The sequence below is a fragment of the Mesoplodon mirus genome (genome assembly GCF_964341445.2).
Source record: "Mesoplodon mirus genome assembly, chromosome: 4".
Lineage (NCBI taxonomy): Eukaryota > Metazoa > Chordata > Mammalia > Artiodactyla > Ziphiidae > Mesoplodon > Mesoplodon mirus.
In genome coordinates this window covers 187392738-187416371 of record NC_138979.1, presented here as the reverse complement: position 1 = coordinate 187416371, position 23634 = coordinate 187392738, and the positions used below count along the sequence as shown (strand labels likewise).

The following is a 23634-nucleotide window of genomic DNA, read 5'->3' as shown; positions in this document are numbered from 1 at the left end:
TCCCTGAGTTGGGGTTCGAGTCTCGGCCCTACCGTGACCCGCTGCGGTGCCCCGGCCGGACCCTTCCTTCTTTGGACCTCGGTTTTCCCATGCCCGACGTCTCCGAGGGTCCGGGATCTTGGCCCCGCACGGCCTGGAGCCCACAGGCCTTCACGCCGGGCGGGGCAGCGATCCAGCTTCCGCAGCACTCCCGCCCCTCCCCCGCCCGCCCGCGGGAGCGCGGACGCGCTCGTACCTGGCCGCGGCCGGGAGCGAGGTTGGGCGGGCGGGGCTGGGATGCCCCACCCCCGGACCCGCCCCCGGCACAGTCGGGCCAATCGGAGGGGGCGGCTGGCCCCGTGTGGGGCGACGCGCTGGGGGCAGGGCCTGCGGGGGCTGAGGAGAGTCCGCGGGCTGGCGGCGGCAGGCGGTCGGGCGGAGGTGGTGGCGACGGCGACCGGTCCGGAGACAGCGACGCAGCGCGCCGGCGGCCACGACACGGTCGACCAGGCTCTGCAACCCTCTGCAGCCGCCGCCTCGCCGTGAGGGCCCGAGAGCGCGGCGGCGGGCGCGCGGCCTGTGAAGGCGGCCGGAGCTGCGGGCGCGGCGCGGCGCGACGCCGAGCGTCCTGTCAGGCGGCGGAGGGCGCCGCGGACCCGCGCCGCGATGATGCCGGTGGGTGCGGGCGGCGGCAGTTTCCTCCGCGGGCGGCTAGCCAAGTCTCCTTCCTCCCGCGGCTCCCGGCCCTCGGGGCCCGCGCGAGCCCGGCGGGCCGGGCGGGCGGGGAAGGAAGTGGCCTGGCAGGCGCGCCCGGCCCCGGCGCCCCCCGGGCGGGCAGGTGGGGCGGCGCCGGCTGTCAGCGAGGGCTGGGCCGGCGTCCGGGGGTCCTTGGTCCGAGGTTCGCTTCGGGGTCCGGGTGCGGGGGCCGACGCGGTCGGTGGTAGGTCTGGGCGGGGGTCCCCGGGCCGGCGCCCCCTCCCTCGGCCGCGGGGCGGCCCTTCCTGCCGAGCCTCCCCGGCCGCACTGCCCGGGAGGGGAAGCCGGAGGTGAAATTGGAGCCGGTTGGTTTTCCCCGTGCGTCCCGGCGGGGGGTCGGAAGGGGAGGCAGGGGTGTCGTTTGGCGCTCGCCCCGTTTCGGGGTCTCGAGGCGCCTCTGTCCCCCGCCTGAAATGGGCCGGTGTCGTATTTGGTGTCGGCAGTGTGGGCACCCCCGTGTGGTGTTCCCACGCTGGAAGCCCACCTTTCTCCGTAGCTCTTTCCTGATTCTGGAATCCTGTTGTATTATATTTAGGACTTTACTTTACATTCCTTACTTAGGAATGGATTTAGAGAGCCGTTTTAGGAATTCCCTTCCACGGTGCCTTCGAGGTTTGTACATTTTGCGTTAACTGGCCTGTTGTCAGTGCGTTGTGAAGGCTGGACTAGGTTCGTTTGTGGTGGTGCCGCCTTTGTCCTGCCCTCAAGGATGCGTTGTACTAGGAAGAAGACAGTGCTCATTGAATTTGCCATTCTCCTACCTGACCTCTTCCTTTAACTCTAATCTAAATAGCAGTGGGTGCTGAATTATAATTTTTCTCATGTGGCTTTTTGTGAAGCGAATGTCATGACTTGTGAAAAAAATGAAGGGCTGGTGGTACCCAGTGGATGTATTGGTTTTCTGAGTGCCTGTATATTAAGTAAAATTCTCAAACACATTTATAGTAAAGTAACAACAAAATCGTTCTTTTAGCCTACAATTTCTACATTGAAAATCACATTTCAGAAGGAGAGTACCGATTCTCTGCCTTTTCTGCTTGAATACTATTATTCTGCTATGCCTGCACCCAAGGACATTTAGATTAGATTTTTTTCCCTCTGATCTTTCAAGTCATTTCCTGTCTCTTGATAATCTCTTCTCCCCTTTTTGAACTGATTCCAGCACATCGTGTTTGCAGAGTCTTAAGGTTTGACCTAGTTGATCCTTAGATCCTTCTTGGGCATCAGAGCTTGTTGTATTTCTAAACGTTTGGTTTTAAACGAGTGATTGTCTTGTAATGGAAGGAGAACTGGATGAGCCTCAGAAGAACCAGAATCAAGTACTGGTTCTGCTACTTTTTAGCAATGTGACCTTGAACAAGTCAAGGTCTCCAAGCCTGGAATTACCTCTAAAGCAGGGATAAAAACATACCAATATCTGAGGGCTGTCCTGAGGATCAAACAGGATGATGTGTCCAATAGCGCTTGTCAAACAGAATGCCCTGCAGATATTTATTATGGTTAATATGGCTCTGAACTGTCAATTTCTAATTTTAACCTCTGCAAGATAAGGCATTTGGAAACAGTTCTCTCCCTATTTCTCACTGGCTAGATTTGGAAAAGGCACTATGGTGTTTTGGAATTTTGAAACCGCTTTTAGTTAAATCCTGTAACAGTTGATACCATAGTAATATTGAAGGATATCTATAAAATTTTGACTGGTTTCATCATTGTATGATGTTTCATTTTAAATACCCTGTTAAGAAATTTGGCTTACATTTTCCATATGGTATATTCAGACATTTTACTTCTATTTCTCACATAGTTAGAATTTCTAGTCTCAACCTTACCAGGTTTTCCTTTTGACGACGTTTGCTTAGCTGGCAATTGGGAAATTTCTTTATGATACTCATAATAATCAAATGTTGTTTTTAAAAAACAGGCCTACTAACTATTTAAAACACACTGCTTTTATTTTTAAATGCCTTCTAGAAACAGATGGTATTTCTCTTAGTCCCTCTTTTGTGGTCTTTACTTTGTATTTCCTTCTTGTTCTCTAAAAGTACTACTTTTAGGATTGAGTCCTTCCTCTATAAATGTAGTTGGCGTTGGTTGTAAATTTAATAGAAGTTTTAAGAACATGCCATTCTTACTTGATACTATCTTAAACTATGTATCCAAGATATAAATGAGATTTTTTCTTTATTATATATTTGGTGTTCATCATTATCGTCATGAATCATCAAAAGAGGGTTAGATTGCATTTTGCATAGTTTGTATAGAGTAGCACTACCCAATAGGAATGTAATGAGCAACAAAATGAGACTTAAATTTTTCTAGTAATTGGTTTTATTTTTAATAGTATCTTTATTAACTCAGTGTATCAAAAATATTATCATTTTAACATGTAATCAGTATGAAAAATTTACTAATGTGATATTTTACTTTTTTTTGGTACTAAGTCATTGAAAGCCAGTGTGAATCCAGTAAAGTTTTACATATATAGCACACCTCATTTCAGACTAGGACATTTCAAGTGCTCAGTAGCTACATGTAGCTAGTGGCTACTCTATTGAACAACACAGGTTTAGAGTATATTCTACTTATTTGAGAGTCTGTAATAACTTTTAATTGATCAGATGGCTTACTGCAGCACCCAGTCTCTCAGCCGTTGTAAATAAGTATCTGGCCGTGTTCTCATCTGACACAATAATGTCTTTGTAGAAATGTTCAATTTGCCTGTTACACAGAGTTTCATGATTGTCTACTTTTAAACAAAGCTATATTTTAGAATTTTCCCTTATTAAAATATTATGGCATTCTAGTATTTGTGGTCATTCACCTTTTTTCAGTGGGTGACATTTTAAAACTGTTTTCCCAGGCAAAAAAGAGGGCTATACTTTAAAGATTACTTGTTGGCTGGTCCCTAAGGTCTAGACCTGAAATCATTTAGGCCATACCTAAACAGATTTGATAAATAAGAATTTTTTAAAAATAATATATTTATTTATTTATTTATTTTTTGCTGCGTTGGGTCTTTGTTGCCGCGCGCGCGCGGGCTTTCTCTAGTTGCGGCGAGCAGGGGCTACTCTTCACTGCGGTGTGCAGGCTTCTCATTGCGGTGGCTTCTCTTGTTGCGGAGCACGGGCTCTAGGCGTGCCGGCTTCAGTAGTTGTGGCATACGGGCTTAGTTGCTCCGCGACGTGTGGGATCTTCCCGGACCAGGGTTCAAACCTGTGTCCCCTGCATTGGCAGGTGGATTCTTAAAGACTGCGCCACCAGGGAAGTCCCAAAATAAGAATTTTAATAAAATTAGCCTGGTTCAGAGCATGGAAAGGCTGAAAAACTGCCTTGATTGTTAGCATCATTCTTTTCAACAGAGAATGAACATTTTGCAGCTGTAAAACTTTGTGCACAGTGAAATATATCTGGGGAGTGGCACTGAGGAGACTTCTTTCTCTTCCAAAGGACTGCTGACTTGAGTAAAGGAAGTTTTGCAGCTCTGAAGTGTGTTTTACCTGTAAGAAGGGCACTCTGGCGGTGCCTTTGGTAATGTTAGCAGTGGGACTCCTTACCTCCAGTAGACACCACACAGTGTGACTAGTTGATTCCACTCATTTCTGTCCTAGGAGCCCTTCAGTATATTCACTGTGGGCTATGGGTTACATTAGTTTGTGCTTAATATTTAGCTCTCATTAAACAAACATTCACTTATTTCAGGTATTCACTTTCTTCCCAACGATGTAGAAAACATTTTGAGGTTCTGGAATAGGTCTTTCTCTTTTTAAACCGTCAGCCGTCATGTAATTGACAAAACAATGTACTGGAAGCAGAGAGGCTTAGGTTCCAGTCCCCACTTGTAAGTCACTGTGTGACCTGTGGACTTAATCTCTTTGGGTCTCAGTTCTTCACCTGTAAAATGAGTTGGTCCTAGTGGTTTCCAAGTATTTGTGGTTGGTCCGGTAGTTGATATATAGCAGATACTTTCATGGGGGGGTCAATAATATTTGCATTGGCTGCAGCAAAGGTTGACACAACTTGACACTTGTTTTGGCAGCCTTTTAGTAAACTCATTCACTGCCCAAGTATCTTTGATGATAGAGCTGATAGAAGGAGCTCAGTGGATGTTCACTATTATTGTTTTTTTTTAAATTAATTAATTAATTAATTTTTGGCTGCGTTGGGTCTTCATTGCTGTACGCGGGTTTTCTCTAGTTGTGGCGAGCGGGAGCTACTCTTCATTATGGTGTGCAGGCTCTCATTGCGGTGTCTTCTCATGTTACGGAGCACGGGCTCTAGGCGCTCAGGCTTCAGTAGTTGTGGCATGTGGGCTCAGTAGTTGTGGCTCACGGGCTCTAGAGCACAGGCTCAGTAGTTATGGCACACGGGCTTAGTTGCTCCGCAGCATGTGGGATCTTCCCGGACCAGGGCTCGAACCCGTGTACCCTGCATTGGCAGGCAGATTCTTAACCACTGTGCCACCAGGGAAGTCCCACTTAATCATTAAGTCATTTGACAGGCTTGAATTTACAGGCTAACTCAGTAAACAAAACACTGAGGACTGGAGAAGATTTTTTTTTAACTGGTTTCTTTAAGACAAAATTACAGACATAATATTACCATTTAAAATAATTAAACTATTTCTAGCCTTTGGAGTGCCCAAAAAATTCACAAAAGGAAAAGCAGAGCTTCGCTCATACAAAGATGTGTATATAAAAGATTTTATTATTACAGTTTTATTGAACTAAAGACTAGTCTATAGGGATAACTCTTCTGAAGGCTACAGTATTAAGTACAGCAACAAAGTTTTGCAGCTATTTAACTTCCTACAATTCAGTTTAGTTACAGTGAGCACTCAGTGTATGGTGTTTGTCATTATGTGCTAAAGCACTGCATCCTATAGGCTTTGTGGTGGTGTCTCTATTTTTATGGAGAACTGAGGCTCAGGAAGTAAAACTTGACTAAGGTCCCCCAGATAGTAAGTGGTAAAACAAGGTTTGAAAACAAACTGTCTGACTGAAAAGCCTTTGCTCCTAGCCGTTGAACCAGTCACTTACTTGCTATAGTCAAGGCATTTTGCTAGAGGTGCTGGTAAGTTGAATTGGGCTAAATATTTTCCCCCGATGCTTAGCACAAATGGAGCTTAATATTTAAAAGATTCTCACGGTGAATCTTTTTGATAAAAGGCGATAGTTTTCGCCATCTTGAGTTTGGGGACAAGTCTGTTTTAAATGTAAATGTGTTAAATGTATCTTTTCTTTCTCAGCGTCCTACTTTGAAAAGTTTATGCCAGCATATATGCCTAAGAGTTACTTAGAATTTTTAGCATGATAGAAACTTAAAATATCACCAGGTTACTGTATTGAAGTTATATAACTGGTTGTCAACATGCATTTTTGTGTGTTTGCACAGATGGGCAGTAGCTTCCCAGCAAAAGTTCGGTGGGATTTTGATGCCTTGAAGTGCTGTTGCCATAGTTATTTCACAAACTATGGTTCTAGGGCTGAACAGAGGAATGGTGGTAATCAGGTTCTATTGTGACACTTTCTTGGCTCGATTGCTTTGTTTTATTTCACTGCAAAGATAGCCGTATGACTGCTGTTCACACTAATTGGTAAGCAAAAGCTGCTGTTACTAGATTTTGTAAAATAAAAATCTTTGCATGGTGACATCATACAGAACAATGAAAGACTGGAAAATGAGGTAGTTTTGGCTAAAATTAATAAGTGACATTCGAAATGTTAGTGTCTAATTCAGGACAGGGTCTTGCTAGCAGTATTGGTAAGTGTGTCTAGAGAAAACGTGAACTGAAGTTCTGACAGAATCATGATTTATAACATATGTTGTGCTTGCAGTCATTGTAGGTCAAGCAAGTGCAAAGGCCCTGTGGTAAGAGCGGCCCAGCATTCTGGAGACACGAAAGGACGCCTGGAGCAGAGTATGTGGGGGGGGCGTGGCGGGGAGAGCGGAGGAGATGAAGTCAGGAAGGTGATGGTGGTGAGCGGATGAGTTAGGATCTTAAAGGGTCTTTGAAGGGCCTTATAGAGGACGTGGAGAGAAATTGCTCTTGGAAGGAATGAAACGCAGTGGTTAACTTATTGTATCATGAGTAGCTCTAAGAGCAGGCATTGCCCAGGTGACTTCACTGTAGCAGAGTATGGGCCCTGGTGGCAGCTGGCTTAAGTGTGGATTCTGGCATCACCATTTATTGGCTCTCTGATCCCTCAGTTGTTTGTCTTTAAACTGAGGATAATAGTAATAGTCACCTTAGGGTTAGATGGATTATTACAGCAAAAGGTGCCTGTTGCGTAGTAACTGCTCAGCAAATGTCGGTTATATGTAATAAGTTTCATTTCCTCTGGAAAACTTTCCCATCTTTGCCTTGGCCAAATATAACGGTAGAGGCCTTCAACCTGGTGTGCCTTTTTTTTTTTAAGATATAATTCACATACCGTAAAAGTTACCTTTTTTTTTTTTTTTTTTTTTTCTTTTTTTTTTGCGGTATGCGGGCCTCTCACTGTTGTGGCCTCCCCCGTTGCGGAGCACAGGCTCCGGACACGCAGGCCCAGCGGCCATGGCTCACGGGCCCAGCCGCTCCGCGGCATATGGGATCCTCCCAGACCGGGGCACGAACCCGTATCCCCTGCATCGGCAGGCGGACTCTCAACCACTTGCGCCACCAGGGAGGCCCAAAAGTTACCTTTTAAGGTGTACAATTTAGTGGTTTTCAGTGTGTTTACAAGATTGCACAACTTTTGCCACTATTTGATTCAGAGCACTTTGCCTGGTCTACCTTTGCAATCCTTGTACTGCAGTCTGAAACATCTGTTTGTGTGACTGGTAAATGCCCGTCTCGCCCTAAACTGTAATTTTCAGGGCAGCAGGAGCTGTCTCTCTTTATTTGCTGTTTACCACCAGTGCCTGTCCCAATGACTGGCCGCGTAGTTGGTGTTCGGTGACGGTCTTTTGAATGACAGAAGGTATGATGTGGAAAGTAGCGCCAGACCCCATTGTGAAGAGGTGTGTGCGTGTTCCGATGGGGTTCAGACTGGATCCCGTGGGTGATCAGAAACCAAACGTTTTTGTTGTCGTTGTTGTTTTTGTTTTTTTGCGGTACGCGGGCCTCTCACTGTTGCGGCCTCTCCCGTTGCGGAGCACAGGCTCCGGACGCGCAGGCTCAGCGGCCATGGCTCACGGGCCCAGCCGCTCCGCGGCATGTGGGATCCTCCCGGACCGGGGCACGAACCCGTGTCCCCTGCATCGGCAGGCGGACCCTCAACCACTGCGCCACCAGGGAAGCCCCCACCAAACGTTTTTAAAAAGTGGAATGATGCAGTCAGATTTGTATGGTAGAGGGAGAACTCTGGAGCCAAGGCCGGGGGATGGACTGCGGAGGAAGGGAAATTAAAAAGAAACAGGAAGAGCAGTTAGGAGACCAGCTGGTGCAGGTCAGACTTGACATGAAGGTCAAGGGAAAGAGCCAGTCAATAGGAGGTAAAATAGATCTGATGGAGTGAGAGGGTGTGTGAGAGTGTGCGTACATGTGAGTGTGTGTACTGATGTGTGAGTGTGTGTGATTAACAGGAAGGAAGTACAGTGGCTGGAGTTGAGGATAACAGGTTTATTGCTTCAGCAGCCAGGCTTGTCTTTCCTGTAACCAAGATAGAGAACACGTGAGAAGGAATAGGTTTAGAGGGCTGTAAGGGGATGAATGAGGTTTATTTTGGGTGTGTTGAGCTTGAGATGCCTGCTATATCCTGCCTGAAAGATGTTACTCTTAAATCTTAAGGTAAAATAAATATATTGAGTTAAAAAAAAATCATTTGCCCTATAGTAAGTGATTTTTAATGTTGTGTTTTTGGTGTTCTAGATTATTGCCTGGGCATTTGTGGCATGCCACACACATGTGTCATCCCTTGTACTTGTCATTTTGCCTGATCAGCCCCACCCAGAGCCCCCACTAGACCCAGCTTCATGGGACAGTGGCTGGCCTGGGCCTCCTTCCTACGTCTTTGTGGAGTATATATGCACACTTTTTATAGCAGTGTAATCTGTGTCTCTGTATTGATAGTTTGTATTTTGGTTTTTGCTCTATTGCATGTTTATAGTTTTGTCTCATGGCAGTCTTGAAAATAATATCAGTAAATAATTAAACTCAAATGATCAAAATATAGACAGATTTTTGTGTTAGAATAGAAATGAGAAGTGAGATTTTGTCAAAATGTGAAGAACGATGAAGTAAAATGTGACAATTTTAGGATTAACAGAAAAAAAACCCCAACAATAGGAATAGAGTATTTATGATAGAAATACAGATGTAAAACAGGGGGCATAGTGATTATCAGCTCAAACTCTGAAGCCAAGACTGTCTGGTTTCAAAGTCTAGCTTTGCCACTTACCAGCTCTGTGACCTTGGACAAATTATTTAACCTCTTTGTGTCTTATTTTCCTCTTTAAAAATAGGTTTTAATAGCAGTGTATTTCAAAAGGTGAGGATTGTCAAGTGCTTAGTGCATTCTGTTGATAACATCGGCTCCTCTTAGTTTTCTCTAGCAACCATAAGGCCTCATGGCAGAGAGGCTTCAGTCAGCAAAGGACCGTGAGTGAACCTTCCGCCACCTAGGTAGAATGCCTGTGTTCCTTCTGCCAGGAGAACTAGGTGGTAATTGCAAAATCTATCAAGTTGATAGGACAGAGCGGGATGGTTTGTGTTTCTTAGAAATGAAGGTTTACCTTCTCTTTCCAGTACCCTCTGTTATCCAGACCACAGCTCAAAACCAGCTCAGATTCACTTCACTCAGTGTTTTGTCAGCAGAAAAGCTCACCCCCTGCTCTCTGGTCTCTACCTAATCGGCTCGTTCCAGGCCACCCTGTGTGAAATGTCCCTCCCTGATTGTACTTCAGTTTTCTTTATAGTACTTATGTCCACCTAGCAGATATTTGTGGAGGCTCCATGAAAGTGGGGCTTCATTTTCTTTTCCCACTGCAGGATCCCCAGTGCTTAGGATACTGCCTGCCTCTGGTCGGCCTTCAGTAAGTACTTGTTTACTGAATGGCCTCAGCAGGCATTTAGGGCACATCCCTTATATGCTGGGTCTGTGCCAGGGCTGGCCCAGTCCCTGCCCTCAGTGAGCTCATGGTGGGGAACAATCATATAAATAAAAAGTGCCATTCTGAAAGATAAGGACTGTACGCCTGACAGAGTACAAGCTACGTACGGCAGGGCACAGTGGTGAGAGGAGTCTTCTCAACCTTGGGATGTCGGGGGAATTTTCACAGAGGAGGTGACATTTGAATGGAGTTGAGAAGGATGAGGAAGAAGGGATTCTAGGTAGAGGCCTTAATGTTTGCAGGACATTGAGATCTGAATTGGTGTGGTATGTTGAGGGAAGTTTCTTGGAGCTTAAGGCCAGATGAAGCAAGGGGGCTAGAAAGGTCGGTAGAGGTCAGATTCTGAGGGCCATGTGTGACCTGCATGAAAGTTTGAACTTGATCCTGAGAAAGATATGAAACTGTTGAAGTTGGTTGTTGTTTTTTTTAATTGCGGTAAAATATACATAACAAAATTTACCATTTTAACCATTTTTAAGTGTACAGTTCTGCAGAATTAAGCACATTCGCATTGTTCAGCAGCCATCGCCACCATTCATCTTCAGAACTTTTGCGTCTCAAACTGAAACTACCGTTGCAGGATTTTAAGGAGAGTTGTAAATGCTCTAATTTATGTTAACGTTGGCATTAAGTGTCTGGAATCAGTGAGAAGAGTCTATCAAGATAGTCAAGGCAGAAAAGGGTCTCCGAGCAGTCAAAATAGTTGTCAAAGAATCATGCATCGAAGCTAACTTGGAGGTGATCCTCCTCAGCCCTCAACTTATCATTGATTCATAGGTGCTAGTTCTAATTTACCTGGCTTCTAACTCTTTAGAAGCTGCATCTGAGGTTGCTGGAGGGGTGTAGCTGTGGGCAGACATGCTGCTGGAAACCACAGAAAGAGACAGCTTTAAGAAAACCTGAGGTTGTGGTCTGAGGGTGGGCATCCTGACCTCAGTCACCACCAAAGATAGCACAATGACGGATGACAGACTGCACACAGGGTGGTGGTTACAGGTCCTCATGATGACTGAGCCGTCAAGAAAAGACTGAATAATGTCAGTGATGTAGACAGCAGCTTGGACACGTGTTAGATGAGCTCTGTCCAGTAGGGATATAATGTGAGCCACAAATGCAATTTTAAATTTTCCGGTAGCCACATAAAAAAGTGAAATTAATTTTAATAATATATTTTATGTAACTCACTATATCCAAAAATTATTTAAACATGCAGTTAATATTAAAACATGGTTGGTGAGGTGTTTTACATTCATTTTTTTTCATACTAAGCCTCTCAAATTCCAGGACACATTGTATACATACAGCACACCTGATTTTGGACTAGCCACATTTCAAGTTCTCAGTAGCCATGTGTGCCTAGTGGCCATATCAGATGGACAGCACAGTTTCAGATTTTGGCTCAGACAAAGGGGTTAGATGCTCAGCTAGTCAGAGAATGCTATCATTCATAAGAATTAATTCCTCAAGGATTGTACATGGCCGGTGTTTTGTTTTATTTTTATTTTTTTAATTAATTATTTATTTTTGGCTGCGTTGGGTCTTCATTGCTGCGCGCGGGCTTTCTCTAGTTGCAGCAAGCAGGGGGCTACTCTTCGTTGCGGTGGCTTCTCTTGTGGAACACGGGCTCTAGGCATGCGGGCTTCAGTAGTTGTGGCATGTGGGCTCAGTAGTTGTGACTCGCGGGCTCCAGAGTGCAGGCTCAGTAGTTGTGGTGCATGGGCCCAGCCGCTCCACGGCATGTGGGATCTTCCCAGATCACTGCTCAAACCTGTGTCTCCTGCATTGGCAGGCAGATTCTTAACCACTGTGCCATCAGGGAAGTCCCTGGTGTTTTATTATAGTAGTTTTCATTTACTAATTTTTGCTTTTATATTTGAAAAACTATTGAGGGACAGTGTAATGCAATAGTTAAAGAGCACGGATTTGGGGGTGGACTGTCTGGGTTTGAATCTCAACTATTTAATTTCCTACCTATGTGATCTCAGGTGAGTTAATCTCTCTGTGTCTTAGTGTCCTCAACTGTAAAATGGAGGTCATAGCAGTACCTACCTCACTGGTTTTGTAAGTATTAAATGAGTTATATATAAAGAACCTATAACAGTGCCTGGTCTATATAGTAAGCACTATAGATGTGTGCTGTTATCCTCCAAATGTTTAGTATCTCCAAAATGTTAAATGATCTTGATTCAGTACATTTAAAAAACATTTTTGCTTTGGAGACTGCTTAATTTAGATAGGTATTTAACAAGTTTTCACAGGTGAAAAATGTTAAATTGTAATTTTGTGAGGATATGTTCTAATTGATGTCTTTGGGTAACTAATTTTATTGTTTGCTGGGGCATTAAGGGTGCTTAACAACCACAGAAATAGTGTAATTAATAATTAAAGGATTTAGGATTCTAATTAAAATTAGGAAAAATTTGAAAGGATGATTTTATCAACATTTAATTACTAGTACTGTTACAGTTAAACTACTCTCTCTCAGAAACACTTTATCAGCCCTAGTATGTCTGGGAAGACTAGTTCTGTTTTCCTTCAGTATATTCTAACACTGAATTATTTTGAGAGTTTCACCTTCTACTCTCATTTGTAAATAGAGTAGAAAATAATAGCAAAAGTAAACCCAAAATATAAAAAGAACACAGTGGAAGACATTTAAGAGGAGGTCCTTTATCACCTTCTAGAGTGAAGCATGGCTGGAAACGTAACCAAATTTTAGGGTATGGTTATTTAAATGTCAGGTTTTTGGCACAGAAGAAGTCAGTGCCTAATGGGGTTTATTTAATCATGGCTGTTTTCATCTGTCATTGATTGGTGGTCTGTGGAACAGTTAAGCAGACTCTCTGCTTAGAACATAATCTCCACACACAAAAATAAACTCAAAATGGATTAAAGACCTAAATGTAAGACCAGATACTGTAAAACTCTTAGAGGAAAACATAGGCAGAACACCCTCTGACATAAATCGCAGAAAAATCTTTTTTGGTCCACCTCCTGGAGTAATGAAAATAAAAACAGAAATAAACAAATGGGGCTTAATTAAACTTAGAAGCTTTTGCACAGTAAAGGGAAACCATCAGCACAACAAAAAGAAAACCCACATAATGGGAGAAAATATTTGCAAACGAAGCGACTGACAAGGGATTAATCTCCAAAATATACAAACAGCTCATGTTTAATATCAAAAACAACCCAATCAAAAAAGGGGCAGGGCCTTCCCTGGTGGCACAGTGGTCCATCTAAATGTCCATCGACAGAGGAATGGATAAAGAAGATGTGGTACATATATACAATGGAGTATTAGTCAGCCATAAAAAAGAACGAAATAATGCCATTTGCAGCAACGTGGATGGACCTAGAGATTGTAATAGTAAGTGAAGTAAGTCAGACAGAGAAAGACAAATATCATATGATAGCGCTTCTATGTGGAATTTAAAGTAATGGTACAGGACTTCCCTGGTGGCGCAGTGGTCAAGAAGCTGCCTGCCAATGCAGGGGACATGGGTTCGGGCCCTGGTCCGGGAAGATCCCACATGCTGCAGAGCAACTAAGCCCGTGCCCCACGACTACTGAGCCTGTGCTCTAGAGCCTGCAAACCACGACTACTGAGCCTGTGTGCCACAACTACTGAAGCCCATGCGCCTAGAGCTCTGCAACAAGAGAAGCCACCACAAAGAAAAGCACGCGCACCACAATGAAGAGTAAGTATCCCCTGCTCGCCTCAGCTAGAGAAAGCCCACGCGCGGCAATGAAGACCCAACACAACCAAAAAATAAATAAATAAATTTATAATTAAAAAAAAAGAAACACATTAAAAAAAAAAGAAATATGGTACAAATGAACCTGTTTACAAAACAGCAGTTGAGTCACAGATGTAGAAAACAAACTTGTGGTTACCAGGGAGGAAAGGAAGGACGAGGGATAAATTGGGAGATTGGGATTGACATACACACTACTATATAGAGAACAGATAATAAGAACCTACTGAATAGCATGGGGAACTCTATTCAATACTTTGTAATGACCTATATGGGAATAGAATCTAAAAAAAGTAGATACATGTTTATATATAACTGACTCACTTTGCTGTACAGCAGAAACTAACACATTGTATGAACTATACTGAACTATACTCCAATAAAAAAATGAATAAAAATTAAAATTAAAAAAAAAGAACATAATGTGCTTACCCCCTGGCTCCCGCACGCATTCTCCACTCCCCTTCAAGGCTAACTCCTTTAGTCTCAGCCTACATGTTGCTTCCTTTGGGAAGTCTTCCCTGGCGCTGGCATCTGGATCAGGCTGTCCTTCTGTGGGGTCTCATGGCACTCTGCAGTTTCCCAGTGTAGTTTCCTGGTATCTCTTCTCTGTCTCAGCTCAAGATTCAGTGACTGAGGCGATGTTGACAGTCTGTGTCCCGAGCCTGGCCCAGGGCCATGTCGGGCTCAGTAAAATTTTCCTAATTGAATGAATGAGTGATCCTGTAAGTGTGTCCAGTTTATGTTACATACATTGTAATACTTTGCTTTACATTATGGGTTTTGGTTTTTTGTGTCTATTATACTGCAGTGTCTTGTCATAAACCCGGGAGTCTAATTTTAATCTCCTTATATGGTTATTTGCCTCTAGAATCGAACAAATCCTCAAATATCATTGTTAACAGAGAATACCTCATGGTCCGGTTGGTTTCTGGTGGGAGTCCTTTTGGAGAGTTGCTGATAATCAGATACTAAGGCTCATATGGGGTAACTGGGAGGGAAAATGGGATATTTTTATAGTAGCAGTAGCAGCTGCTTATGCTTTTTTTTTTTTTTTTTTTTTTGATGTGGACCATTTTTAAAGTCTTCACTGAATTTGTTACAATATTGCTTCTGTTTTGTTTTTTGGCCCTGAGGCATGTGGGATCTTAGCTCCCCAACTAGAGATCGACCTCACCCCCTGCATCAGAAGGCAAAGTCTTAACCACTGGACCGTCAGGGAAGTCCCCTGCTTATACTTTTGATAGTCAAGTCAAAGGAGCTAAGTTCCATGACTAAATTTAATGGAAAATTATCTTTTGTGTTTGTTTTGCCAGTTTTTTTTGTTATGCAAAACTGTTATTAAAATCTCTTAATCTGAAGCTTTATGGTTAATCATACAATAGAAGAGCCCATTTCTATCAGTTGATGAGGTTTTGGCTAATATTCAGAGAAGTCTGGTGCTAGAGGTTACCAAGGTCAAAATTCTGCACCACCATGGAGTCAGGCAGGACAAGACTATAAACTTAGGGTTAGTAGTCTTTGGGAGGCTCAAGTAGACATTTAGATTCTTGCAAAATGTCACTGCCTTCGTATCTTGCCATCCCGCTCCCCAAGTAGTACCTAGCAAAATCTACCTTAAGTGACTTACACTTTGGTTTTGAAATGTTTAATTTCTTGTGGTTGAAGCCTTATTAGTTTGTCATAAAACCATGGATTACGATCTCTATTACTACAGAGTGAGGGAGGGGTACAGGATGAATAACTGCTAAGATTGTTTCTAGTGCTAACATTTTATGATGTCGTATTAGAGCTGAATAGAGGGGTCTCCATGCGAAAGCCCTCTGTTAGGGAAGCTCCTGGAGAAGCAGGTGGGTCTGAGCTGGCATTGCAGGTGAATTCTGAGATGGAGAGAGGCCAAGTGACCCAGACCAAGAATGGCGTTAGAGCTATACTTTCAACAGATATGTTTGTGCCTCCATGATATGCCAGGGCACTGTGAAAGATACGAATGGCATAGGAGGGAAGGTAAACGAGGTATAAAAAAAGTGACATTCATCAGATATTTACACAACAAATATTTATTAACTCTTATTATATGCCAACACAGTGCTAGGCATTGGAGACTTAAAGACACTGATTCCCTGTCTTCAAGGCGTTTGTAGTCTAGTTGACAGAAACATTCAAAACAAGTACCTTGTGGGACCGAGTGTCCGAGAACACAGACTTTGGAATCAGGTAGGCCTGGGTCCAGCCTTGGCCCTGCCACTTACTCTGTGACCTTAAACAAGTCACATACCTGTTGGAGTTTATCTCCTCATCTGAAAGTAACAGTGTCTCTCAATAAATAATGGTGTGGCCATAGGGAGAAATAATATATAGCCTAAAAAAAAAGGAGTAGAACTGTGTGAATTCTTGTGGAAAAATGCCCCAAATGTAGTGTTGGCTGAAAAACCCGTTTTCTACTTAATGTGATCTCACTGTAAAAAAGAAGAAAAGAGTTTTGTGGTGGAGAGAAAGGTCTAAAAAGATATATACCAGCTGTTTAAAAGTGTGAGTCATTAGGGGGACTGTCTATGTTTTTTATTACATCTGTTGTTAGACTCTAAAAAAAAATTACGTGGGTGTTAATTAGCCACCTAAAAAATAATAAGGATAATAGAAAAAAAAGAAAAAACCCCAAAGAAAAACAAAAACCTCTTCCCAGGATTTCTGGCAGGATTGAACAATATTATGCATGGAGAATGCTCAGCATGAGGTCTAGCACATAGTGTCAATCAGTAAATGGGTGCCGTTACTTTTATTGCTGTTCACAGCAGCTGAGGAGGAAGATGGGTGCTGGACCGCAGAACCCTTGAAAGTTGAAGTTACGTTCTGTGGTTTGAATTTCCAAGGTCAGTTGACTCCTTGGATGTAGGATCTTGGTTGTCCTGTGGGTGTCCTTGGTTATCCCACGGGGCCCAGATCTGGTGACTAGGGTCGTCGTGGTCCATGAGCTTTTTCTGGCCTTGGCTGAAAGAGAGAGACCCACAGCTGGGTGAGGTGTGCCAAACCTACACGCCAAGCCCATCCCCTCCCCTCATTCTCTTTTGAGGATAGGAACACTGTCTGCCTCATCTTGAAGGGAGGGAGAGAGGTGGCCTACCAAGCTGTGATATCTGTCCTAAAGGAGACCTGGGACTCTCATGGGCCTTGTAGCTTTTGGAGTCATCCCTGGGTTTAGATTCGGACCTTGAGTGACGTATCAAGACTCTCTTGGGGGCTTCCCTGGTGGCGCAGTGGTTGAGAATCTGCCTGCCAATGCAGGGGACACGGGTTCAAGCCCTGGTCTGGGAAGATCCCACATGCCGCGGAGCACCTTGGCCCGTGAGCCACAACTACTGAGCCTGCGCATCTGGAGCCTGTGCTCCACAGCAAGAGAGGCCGCGATAGTGAGAGGCCCACGCATCGCGATGAAGAGTGGCCCCCGCTTGCCGCAACTAGAGAAAGTCCTCGCACAGAAACGAAGACCCAACACAGCCAAAAATAAATAATAAATTAAAAAGAAAAGACTCTCTTCACCCTGCTTCTTCATCTGTAAAATGGGGATGATGCTCCTACCTCTTTCACTTGCATGTCATAAATGGTTCTTTTCCTTGTTTCTGTTGGATTAAGGGTGGAAAAGAATTTTTTGAGGTAGGATTGATGAGTCATTTTATAAGGCTTACTTTTAAAAAAATATTTATTTTATTTATTGCTGCGTTGGGGTGGCTTCTCTTGTTGCGGAGCACGGGCTCTAGCCGCACGGGCTTCAGTAGTTGTGGCACTCGGGCTCAGTAGTTGTGGTGCGTGGGCTTAGTAGCTCCACGGCATCCCGGACCAGGGCTCAAACCCATGTCCCCTGCATTGGCAGATGGATCTTAACCACAGCGCCACCAGGGAAGTCAGGGCTTACTTTTCATCTGCTGGTGAAGTAGATAGTTGGAATGAATCTTCATGAAAAAAAAAAAAAAAAGATCTATTCTGTAGTTTTCATTTTCTCTTTTGTCCTGATTTTTAAAATATTTGTTGCTTTGTGGTACTCTTCTCTTGGGAGTGTTTTGTTGCAGATGAAACAATGTAGTTTTCCATGGGTGTGATTTATACTGGGTGCCCATACATCCAGGTGTGCAAGAGAACATCTTGGTTTTTGCCTTTTGTCCTGGCATTCTGTTTTGTTAGCTTTTTTTCCCACTCAAAGTCACCATGTTTGGTTCTTAATTATATGGTCACCTAGTTATATCCCAATTGAATGCCTTTTTAACAAATAGTGTCACTTAGCTTACATTTTTCAGGATCCCATTGATAGTCATGGAGTCATTTTCAAAATTTATTATAGGTCTGTTTTCTGATCAGCTACCCTTTATAATTTGCACTTGATAATGTGTTCCTGTGTCAGTTTTGTTTCATGGTTCTCTTTTGTAATTTAATTTCAATTCATTTCTATAATTTTTAGTTCTGGCGTTTTTCTAACTTTTTCAGTGCCCAAAGTTGTTGCCAGGTATTTAAATAAATAAGAAAGGGAGGAAATTAGATTTGAGAGAATATTGTATGTCAGACTTCTTGGTGGACATTTCACAGACCTTCTCATTCAATATTAAGTAAACAGTGTAACTAAATAAACTGCTGAAAGGGAGGCAGCCTGCTGGGCTGAGAATTGAGAGACCTGATTTCAGTCTTGGTTTTGTTACTAATAAGATTTATTAACCTTGACAAATTATTTCCTTCTCTGGGCTTCTGCTTCCTCATCTGTAAAATGGGGAAAGAGTGGTGGTTAGGTAAGGCTCCTTTCTGGCTCCAAGATTTGATGACTGATCTTTATGATAGCTTACATTTGAAACTCTCGGCATATCCCTTTTAATTGCATTGAATGCTTTTTTTTTTTTTTTTGCGGTACGCGGGCCTCTCACTGTTGTGGCCTCTCCCATTGCGGAGCACAGGCTCCGGACGCGCAGGCTCAGCGGCCATGGCTCACGGGCCCAGCTGCTCCGCGGCATGTGGGATCTTCCCAGACCGGGGCACGAACCCATGTCCCCTGCATCGGCAGGCGGATTCTCAACCACTGCGCCACCAGGGAAGCCCGCATTGAATGCTTTTATGAATGGATTAAGAAGCAAGTGGTTATTTACTCTAAAATAACTCAAATTACCAAAAAAATTTTTTATCTTTTCTTTTTCCCCAAACAACTTTACTGACTATTGAAAAAAAATTGAGGCACCTGTGTACTGTCCTCTCAGATTTGCAGCTTAAAATGTATGCTTTTTGTAGGACTGGTATGACTGTTACCTCAGGGAACACAACATTTTATTTTTGTGTTAAAACATGGATCCTTGTGAGATCACTCTAAGTGCTGAGCCAACAATAATACGTTAACTGTTTTTGTGGCCAGAGGGGGAAGAAAACTCTTTTGTGGCAGTGTAGGGAGATGATAAGACCAAAGGAAAGGTGATCTGTCAACCTGAGCCCCATTTCCTCTCTGCTTCTGGATGGAGACAGTTGGAGCTTTCAACTTGGTACAGAGCTGGGACTTCCATGTGTTTGTGGAACAGAGTTTCTGAGGCCCTTGACCCTGTGGGGTGGAGGGAAAGGGAGGTAGGTCTCCGTAACAGGATGATCCTGCTTCTCACGTCTTGTGAAATGCTGGCCCTGAAGTGGGTTTTCTTGCTGACCTTTTCTCCCTACTTCCCTCCCACTTTTGCTTTTGGTTTTGTTTTGCTTTTATGCTCTCTGTGCCTGTTTGCAGGTAGAGGACTAGTCAAGGCCTGGGAGGCAGTGTGGTACAGGCTTTCGGGAGCCAGGCAGACTTGTGTGTTCACATCTGAACTCAGCTACCCAGGAACTGCTGTGCCTCGGATGAGCGCTGAACCTTTTTTATACCTCAGGTTTCTCATTTGTAAAATGATATTAACTTTAGTAGTTGAGTTGATTTTGGTTGCAAGTACTTTCTAAAATCTTAGAAAAGGGACTTCCCTGGTGGTCCAGTGGTTAAGACTCTGCGCTTCCAATGCAGGGGGTGTGGGTTTGATCCCTGGTCAGGGAACTAAGATCCCACATGCTGTGAGGTGTGGCCAAAAATTTTTTAAAAAAATCTTAGAGAAGAGGGGGTTTATTGGAAGGATGCTGGAGGGAGAGCTGAACAACGGAATCTTCAGATGGAGCAGGAACTGGGACGACTCTGGAGACCTTGGCATCAGGGGTGGTGGGCCCCCTCTCTACAGCACAGCCTCTTTCTCTGGTAGTCAGCATCCACTCCATCAGCAGATCCATCAGAGCTGCCTTCACAGTCTAGCCAGCTTCTATTCTGCACCACCTCCGGGATTCTCCCTCTCTCCTGGATTCCTGGGTTCGCCTTCTAAGGGCCTTCCTGTTTCTGTGCTTCTTCACCCTCAGTCTGTTCTCAACAAGGCAGCCGAGTGAGTCTGTAAATCATGATGGTAAAACATGACACTTCCTAGCTGAACTCTAAGGACTTCCAAGCTCCCTCTGAGCAGAAGCCTAATTAGTAGTTTACCTCTCATCACCTACTCTTCTCCCCTTGATTTCTCTGCTCCGGCCAAGCTGGCTCCTTGTTGATTCTGAATCGTACCAGGCATTCCTTCTGCCTCAGGGCCTTTGCACTTGTTCCCTCTGCCTGAATGCTCTTCTGTCAGGCTGTCTGCAGGCTCACTCTCTCACCTCCTTCCCGGAGGCCTTTTCTAACCACCTTACTTAAAATTAAAATTGCCTTGTTCCCAATCTCCTTTGCCTGCTTTGCTTTTCTCCATAGTATACATCACCACCCACCATACGATACATGTTCTACCTACTTATTTTGTCTCTTTCCTCAAACTATAATGAAAACTCCACAAGGGCAGGAACCCTGTCTGCTTTGTCAGTGCTGAATCTCCAGCGCCTGGCACACAGCAGGCACTCAGTGGATACCTGTGGGACGAAGAACATTTTTCATCATGTATCTTCCTTAGTTTGAGTCAGCAATGGCAGGAGGGATGGGCATGTAAAATAAGCCTGACCCCTGAAAACTTGCCAAGTGTGAGTCCCAGAGAAGAGGGGAGAGAATTGTCATCTGAAAGCCATCCCAGTTGGGGTCTCTGAGGTTGCCGTGAGGACTTAATGGTGTATGATTGCCTAGTAGGGGCTAAGAAAATGTTCATTCTTTTCTCTTTCTGAAAACACATAACTTTCTGATGATATTAATACTCAGAAATTCAGTCAGATCTCCATAATAAAGCTTTTTGTTTGGAAAGGTAAAAATTTGGATGTGTGATAATAAGAAAACTTACATGCAGCCTCATGTTGTAATGAGTGATGGAATACATAATTCTCTCTTCAAAAGGAATGGTTTTGAAATTTTGCAAATTGTACACAGGTTTTTATAAAGGTTCTTCTGGTATCTGAAAAGATCCAAATCTCAGGACCCAGGTCAGGTCAAGAAAGAGGTGAAGACATGGAGTGGGAAGGCATCAGTTTTCAGTTTAGTCTTTGTTAGTAGGAATTTTTTCCCAGAGGCAGTCTAGGCTGTGGAGTACATTCATCTTTGGATTTTATAATGAGTCTCTACTAATTTACTGTTTTGTATTCATACTTAAAATGATTTGCTTTTCAAAGGAGTGTGTACATTATATATTTGAAGTGAGTTCTTCCATTATAAAAAAAATAGTTTATGTTTCTGTCTGATAACTTTTGAATAGAGATTGTTTCTTACAGTTTCATAGGGATGAAGAACTTGAATAGTTGTGTTGTTTTTTTGTTTTGTTTTTAAAGGTGTTCACTGCTTTGTTCCTGAACTATTCAAGTAGAAACTTAAGCTTTGGAGTCAGACACTCTTGGGTCAGACACTCTGGCACTTCTTAGTCACATGACCTTGGGCAGTCCTTCAGTCTGTATGCAGTGACACGATCATCCTAGCACCTAGCTCCATAGACCTGTTGGGAGAGTTCAGAGATATAATACGGGTAAACAGAAGGCCTGTCTGTGAACATAGTAAGCACTGAAATAATAGCTATTTTTATTATTAATAAATTGTAAAAGTCCTTTGAAGTATCTTGTTATAAACTTCCTTCTGATTTTAAGCACCTAAGATATGTCAGAACTAGCATAATTTGAAAAAACAAAAAATTGTAGCTCTGTATGTGTCCTACTTCAACAAGCAATTTTCCTAAGCATAACATACTGACAAGGCATTTATTATGAAAACTTATTTAAAAACCTTGAGGTTTCTCCTTTTAAAGTTGATGACGAAACTTAGGCAAGTCTTTTTTTTTTAATAGTGGGTTTTATATGGAGATTAGTAAATTGATGTTTAGTTTTTCTTTTCATAGCGATTTCTAGATCCTGGTTACGGTTGTTATTGAACAGTGCTAACACCAAACTTTTTCTTCCATGGAACTCACCTAATTAGGTGAAACTTTATCCACCATATCACTCTGCTGTAACAACAGTGGTCTGTCTTGTTTCATTAGGACATCTTATCATGGTTCATGTCATTAGTGCCTGAATTTAGATTCCATGAGGCCTAAGGGACATCTATTGAAGTATTTTTCCTTTGTAAATGGCATAGATAATCTCCAGGCACTGGGACTTTTGTTTTCTACACTTGAGTTTTGCTTAGTTTTCTAAAGATGAGAAATATTTTGAGAATGGTACCTCAGAGCATTATAGGCAAATTCAAAGTAGCATCATGGTTTTTAAAAGCTGGCTCAAACCTGAAAGACAAAATGGACGGAGTCATTTGTAAAAAGATAGGAGGGCTATTGGACTTACTTTTCCTTCGTAAATTGTATTCTAATTTTGTACAGATGATGGTATTTGCTATGGTATCTATACATGTGATTATATTAAAGTGTTCTTCAGAGATATTACTAATTATCCTTGTTTTGAGCTTTGTTTTCTGCTGGCAAAAGGATTAGTACTCAACTTTTGGTATTAGCAGACATGAAAAAACAGGATTTGTACAATTATAAATCTTTATTACTAGAGAAAAGAAAGATATATACAAGGAAATGATATAATATTGATTGATTGATTTATGGTTGCATTGGGTCTCTGTTGATGCACACGGGCTTTCTCTAGTTGTGGCGAGCGGGGGCCACTCTTCGTTGTGGTGCGCCAGCTTCTCATTGCGGTGGCTTCTCGTTGCGGAGCACGGGCTCTAGGCATGCGGGCTTCAGTAGTTGTGGCACATGAGCTCAGTAGTTACGGCTTGCAGGCTCCAGAGCACAAGCCCAGTGGTTGTGGCGCACGGGCTTAGTTGCTCTGCGGCATGTGGGATCTTCCCGGACCAGGGCTCGAACCCATGTCCCCTGCATTGGCAGGCAGATTCTTAACCACCGCGCCACCAGGGAAGTCCCATAATATTTACTTAAAGTTGTTTCCATTGGGAAAAATATTTTACTGATTGTATAGGTTGAATAATTGGTATAGCTAGATATTTTTAAAATACAGCTTTATTGATATGTATTTCACATAACATTCACTCCTTTGAAGTATGCAGTTCAGTGGTTTTAACATATTCACAGACCTGTGTAACTGTTACCACTATCTAATTTTAGAACATTTTCACCACCCCAAGAAGAAACTCTGTACCCATTAGCAGTCACTTCCTATTCCTCCTTCCCCTTGTTCCCTGGCAACCACTAATCTACTTCCTGTCTCTATGGATTTGCCTATTCTGGACATCTCATGTAAACGGAATCACACAACATGTGACCTTCTGTATCTGGCTTCTTTCACTTGGCAGTGTTTCTGAGGTTGATCCATGTTTGTAGCATTCACTTCATTCCTTTTTATGATCAAGTAATATTCCATTGTGTAGATGGATATATGACATTTGTTTATCCATTCATCAGTTTGGGCTGTTTCCACTTTTTGGCTGTTATGAGTAATGGTGCTATAAACTTCTTTGTTCGAGTTTTTGTGTAGACATATGTTTTTGATTCTCTTGGGTATATACCTAGGAGTAGATAAATGTTTTTAAAAAATACACACAGGAATATATTTTCTTGAATTTTACAAAGAAATATGTAGAAAGAGGAAGACTTATTCTGAAAATTGTTGG

At 43.1% G+C, this 23634-nt stretch overlaps 1 protein-coding gene across 4 annotated transcripts in view; it reads left to right on the top strand.

Annotated features, from left to right (window-relative positions):
• Window positions 1-392: 392 nt before the first annotated feature.
• Window positions 393-23634, top strand: part of PPP1R13B (protein phosphatase 1 regulatory subunit 13B) — an 88574-nt gene continuing 65332 nt past the window's right edge. For all 4 annotated transcript variants that reach the window (XM_082619774.1, XM_082619773.1, XM_082619772.1 and 1 more), the window contains exon 1: window positions 393-654. In XM_082619774.1, coding sequence (XP_082475900.1) covers window positions 646-654 — 9 coding nt within the window. In that variant the 5' untranslated portion in view covers window positions 393-645. The remainder of the gene's footprint in view (window positions 655-23634) is intronic.